Here is a 6,000-nt window from a genome sequence, read left to right on the forward strand (position 1 = left end):
GTAACTCACAGCTCTCAAAAAAATAACACCAGTCATTGGCATGAGTTCATCTATTTTGGATTTGTCTTCTACTGCCACAGACAAAATATTGGAACCCGATAGTTGGATTTCGATTCCTCTTTTTAAAATAATACTGAGCGATTTTTAATCACAAGAGGCTATTGTGTTTATTGAAGATGTCTTCCTTGTTCGTTTGTCGAACATGGGAGACTTGGTATCATAAACTTTATTTCCAAATGTTGATGGAACTGAGATACAGCATCAATATTAGAACTACAGAGAATTTTCTTCTCCTTTGGATCTATCTCCAAGCACTCTACTTCCTACAATCTCACGTCTTCCTTTTTTGGTAAACAATGTGAGTCGCTTGATTTACGTCTAGCTTAGAGCTTTCGTGGACCTGTGATTTCACACCAGGAAACAACACTCCACAATGCATAGAACAATGGGCTTATCTAAATAAACTCAGTCGATGGTACCTAATGCAATTTTTTCGATCTCTTATGTTATACTGCAAGACTTCCCAATGCTAAGTTCCTGAAATCAATAGCTCGGCTCCAACTTAACGCATTATTCATAGTTTCCGAATTCTTCAAATAGGTTTTAAAATCAGTCCTGTACTTCTAATATTCCAGAAATCTCTCCAGACTGTTATTGAACCTCACAGGTTGGCAAGACCTTTGGCTTTGATACTACTGTAATATCCTGATCCTGGATATTTGCTGATTTCTCCTTGCAGATGTATTCGAACACAAACGGATATAGTACAATAGCCGACAGATGTTTAACAAGCTTCTTCTTAATAATAATATTCAAACTTAGAAATAGGCAAATGGAATACAATATGATGTTTAAACCAAAAAAGTCTTCACCAATTAATAACCAGTTCCTTTCAGCTTTATATTCAGAATTCCAAGCATAGGCAGATGTAATACGAACAACAATAAGAAATCAGTATTTTCCCAAATAAATCCGTTTGTCTCAGAATGATATTAAAGATTCAAGCATATAAATGTATTACAAATCAGTATGATAAAATCAGTTGTCCTTCAACACTCCTAAACAAGTTATTGTATTATATAACAGCAATACAATAACTAGTACAAAACCCCAATCCTAAATATATATTTAACAGTTGGATTGGAATGATAGGATAAGAACCTATAAACGCGAATGAAACACCTGAAGTGATGTTTCCTGAGACAATGGGTTTGCGTCCACTGCCTGCTAGCACGAGGGGCTACGTCCTCCAACTAGCTGAAAGTTGAAGCTTTCTGAGACTCTCGTAAGAGAGGAAACTGAACTAAATAATAAATCAAGCATGCCAACAATGAGCCTCTTTCTCCTTTTAATACACAAACCAAGTCTCTTTGGCTCCTCTCTGGTTTTGTCTTATTCCCTAAGGCATTTCATCTTGTTCCCTTTGTCCTTAATAAAACATTAAATTGACCCTTTTAATATTTTGAGCTTAAGTCTCAGGGTCAATTTTAATATTGCATGAAATAAGACTTCAGAATTTCTAGTATTCCAAAAGGGAACATTACACTCTCACGGATCGGGGAGCGAAAAGAAAAAACTTTATACCTTCTCAGATATCATCCATGAGAAAAAATCCCAAATACTGAAGTAGGGGATTTGAGGCCTACTAAGGGAACAACGCACAGAGTACGCATTACCACCCCACGAGGAATTGAGACTTTACAACCGATTGCACTAGCAGTGGCACTTGCAAGAGCACCTGCCAGCTAAAAAATGATGACACTTGTATCCACACCACCTCCAATCACTTCTCTAGCTCCTACGCCTACTGTGGAGGTAGTAGAAAGACAACAAGAATGACGGGACGTCAGTACTATGGACATAGAGGCAGATAATTTACTTTCCAAATTCTAGCTAGGAGTAAAGGATATACCGCCACCTTCCCCAACTCTAATGGGGGAACCTTCTGTACAATTGCAAGGAGCAAATGAGGACCTATAGATGGAGCCTATGGGCATAGAAGGTGAAAGTCAGCACATGATAGAGGGAGTAGCCACTAGATTGATGCACTTTTAGGAATGGACTTAACGATTCCTGGCTGAACTGGAATCCATGAGGGCCACGTAGGAAATAAGGAAAGAAGCTAAGGAAGCCAACTTATCGCAGAGCCTTGTGCCAAATGTGGAAGTAGTCTTATGTCGGAAATGGAATGTGGTTTTATGCCATACATGGAAGTGTTTACCTACTAGGTATGGAAGTGATTGCCTGACATATATGGCATATATGGCAGACTACTGCCAAGTACGGAATTGTATACCAAGTCTAATTACCAATGTATTGCAGCATTCATATTACTTCTTAGAATAGAACACATAAATGGCAAAACGTATCTTTATTAATTGTACCAAAGAGTTACATTACCAATACCAATGATCTCCAATATTATCATATCCTTTGCATTCCAAATGGTCTCTACATATAGCACTCAGGTTGGTTACAAGAACCATCCATATCGACTCTTGGTACAAGACTCTCCTAGCAACTACTTAATTACTCTAATGACATAATTACCATCTACAATAAGTGCCCAATATTTATCAACATTAATGTCTAATTCATTCACATGTTTAAAGCAAACATGCTGAAAAGCCTTGTGAAATCCCAACTCTAAGATAATAAGATTTATCTAATCAGGGGCTCCAATGTTAGTAGAGAATTTATTTAGTGTAGATATCAAGATACTGTTCGAAACTAGAAGATTGTTCAGATCAATTGAGTGTTAGAGCAGATCTCGTTTGGGTCTCTTTACGGCCAGATCAGAGAAATGGATCTCTTTAATTAAGTGCACCTCAAGTTAGTGAAACGTGGGGATGCATTTCTCCCTTGGAGCCCCATATTTCCAAGATGGGGACATCGTGGTGACATGGTTAGTATGTCTTCTGCCGTCTTGTCACTATCACCATGATGGTCGGGGATGGCCAGGAATCTGTGGGATGTCTTAGGGATGCCCAAGAGTCTTTTGAGAGTTTTCGGAACTTCTGCAAGTCTCCTGCCCCGAGATATCTAAAAATTGTTGCTTTAAAAAAAAAAAGTGTAAGCATTTGCATGCAAATCAGATATATACAATGCTTTTGGCTGATTGAAGGACATTTTCAGATCATTTGCAAACCTAATATGGCAATTATGAGGGTTTGTAACTTCTATTGCATACATTGCCACTGACTGTGCTGACTACCCTAAATAAAAATCAGAACTGGAGTTTCTATGTTTGTGATTCCATGTTTGCAATTCATGCAGTACCACTTTCATATTTATCCAACAATTCATTAGCCAATTCCATTTCCATATATGGTTAATTAATAATTTCAATGTATAGGGGTTTCATATAATCCGCAGTGAATGACAGTATCACTGTCCATAAAATATCATTATATCAGCCATAATCAACAGACATATTTGACACAATTCATATCTTAGTAGTTAGTAATCATGGCTTTTCTATTTTACTAATTTGGCAAAGTTTCATTTTAAATGTAATTCTTATACATCTTTCTTTTCATAACTAGTTTTTTTATTACCATATGTGTACCAGCAAGGGTCCCCACTACCTCCCCTCCACCCTCCCCTGCCATCCCCAAACTTAGGCCCTTTGCCCCTCTGTCTGCAATGAATGGTGGAACACTGCCTCCAACATATCCATTACAATTATTTTAAGATCTTATTTCCTACTCACTTGAGTATATTTTGGAGGACATCTGTTCTGAAGGTATTCCTTCAAGGAAAGACATTATTCTGTGAAGAAAATGGTTTTCCAGCTATTGCTAGTAAAAAGTTGATTAATTGTGCGGGAAATCCACTATACTTTTCCTAGTGGGTTCAATCATTTCTTGTAAAAGGTTATTAGCCAATCGGACCAGTCCCCAACTACCTAAGCAAGGAGCTTTTCAAACAGGAAGCAACGAATTTTGAAGTTGGGGGAACCTTGCAGAGAAGCTAGAGCTATTGTGGTTTGGTGAACAAAGCTGGAGCTAATAGGTGGTGAACTAAGATTGTATTGTATTTAAGTCAAGCATTCTCATCATCAAGATTGAATTAAATTCAGGCCAAAAACTTTCTTTTCACCGCACTATACCTATAGATTTTCAATCTTTAGCATTTAAAAATGGGTGTATTTTGAACCTCAAGGTAACTAATTTGATGAGTATACTTCTTTTTGATACTCGTATCATTCAATTACAATGGATGCTATAGAGAATAATTTGTCATATGAGAAAGTTATTCTTTAAGGCTACAATTTGAGGACTACAAGTACAAAAAAAAAAATCAATATCATGAATATTTTGATTTAATATTTTTTATTATTTCATTCTATAAAATAAACAATTACTATTCCAAGTTTTCTAGTTGCATACAAAAAACTAATCTGATAGATCAGTTTAAGGCAGTTATCCTACTATCAATTTCATCCTTTCACCCTGCTTATTAGTGCATATTTCACTTAATTGTTAGTAATTAAGATTGATCTCTTTTAAAACCAAAGTTTTAATCCTAATGCATGCCTCTTCACTTCCATACACAGCATGAAAATTGAACTTAATAACTAAAATATAGCTTTACTGACTCATACACAATCTTAACTTTGAAATAAGAAAAGCTATTTGATGTATAATAAACTAAATACTGGAAAACTCATTGTGTTTTCCCTGCAGGCCCTTCAACTATGGTGGAAAGGTGCGTCTTTCGTATCACACCCTAAGTATTCAAATGGCAACACTTACAGAGATCAAGCTCTGCAGCGTGATATTCAATTGCAATCCACTCCAGGATGTGGCCAGATTGAAAACTTGTGCCAGAAAAGGCACGAAAGCTTTAGCCAAAAGTCTGTACCTTGCTTGAATAAATGTAGCACCGAGTGTGGAAGATGGTTTGTTTGGAGAGATGCTCGGTGGCCATGGTCATAATTGATCAATTCTAATTCCTTGATGCAGTGCAAGATTTGTTAAAGGATTGACATGTTTTATTAGCTTTTCTATCTATTTAATTTGGATTGTCCATTTCATATCTTTACACTCTATTTTTAACATTGTGCATGCCTTTATGGAACAACCTCAGCACTGTGATTGTTAAGAAGTTGCAACATGCAGTCTACTGGGTAGAAAAGCTTCAGGAATACTGTTGTAGAATTTGCTACCACTGCATTTGGAGATTACTAAATTCCACATAATAGCACAAGCTACTTATGAATGTTTACAGTAAAAGTGGAAGAAATACAGAGACAAAAAGAGGGCAAATTCTTCTTTACCACTTAGTTTGGGTAATTATATGTGTTCCTTTTAAGGGATTTGATTTTCAGCTGATAGTTTTTTGTCCACTTTCTTGCATGAAGATAAGACCACATTTATCAGGAAAATATTCTGGCACATATGAATTGAATTAATAAGTTTGTTTTCTTTGACATTGTTGAGACTCTGAGAGAACAATTCAATGTGGATCCTTTTGAGATCTAATAAAGTATGCTCTTTCAAATAACTTAGAAGCCTTTCTCAATCAAATTGTTGAGGAATCGAGAATCCACCTAGCTCTGCATCTTTATATCACTGTTCCTCCTTAATAGTGTGAATTCTGGTTTTCCATCATTATATATTTTCCTCATAACCCAATAGACACGTTATATGTAGTGTTTTTTTCTCTTAGATACTCTACTGTGATAACTTTACATTGTGTGTGTGTTTTATTGAGAGCATATTTCCTACCCTTGTGATCAACCGTTTCTAGCATAACATATTGGAATATTTGCATGGTATTCAGCTAGTGTTATTTTAATTAATCCATCTTTCCTGTCTCAAAAAAGTATCATCTATATGATTCAGGACATTTAAAGTGCTCTTGACTCTAGTTATCTTATAGATAACTGTTGTGAAATCCAATTATCTTGTTCTAATTAATCCTTTATACCTTTATCATATTCTTTTTAACAAAATTCTTCATAGCAATTGTCTTAGATTGAAAAATATGATATAC

The 6,000-nt window shown here is 35.9% G+C and overlaps 1 protein-coding gene across 1 annotated transcript in view; it reads left to right on the forward strand.

Annotated features, from left to right (window-relative positions):
- The window catches only part of LOC149529410 (DUF1365 family protein), a 140,692-nt gene extending 135,412 nt beyond the window's left edge, over positions 1 to 5,280 (forward strand). Inside the window, exon 5 of the mRNA XM_089810694.1 lies at positions 4,689 to 5,280. Coding sequence (XP_089666820.1) covers positions 4,689 to 4,940 — 252 coding nt within the window. The 3' untranslated portion in view covers positions 4,941 to 5,280. The remainder of the gene's footprint in view (positions 1 to 4,688) is intronic.
- The last annotated feature ends 720 nt before the right edge of the window (positions 5,281 to 6,000 follow it).

The sequence above is a fragment of the Cupressus sempervirens genome, chromosome 11, assembly GCF_028749045.1.
Source record: "Cupressus sempervirens isolate cs-2001-9-10 chromosome 11, ASM2874904v1, whole genome shotgun sequence".
Taxonomy (NCBI): domain Eukaryota; kingdom Viridiplantae; phylum Streptophyta; class Pinopsida; order Cupressales; family Cupressaceae; genus Cupressus; species Cupressus sempervirens.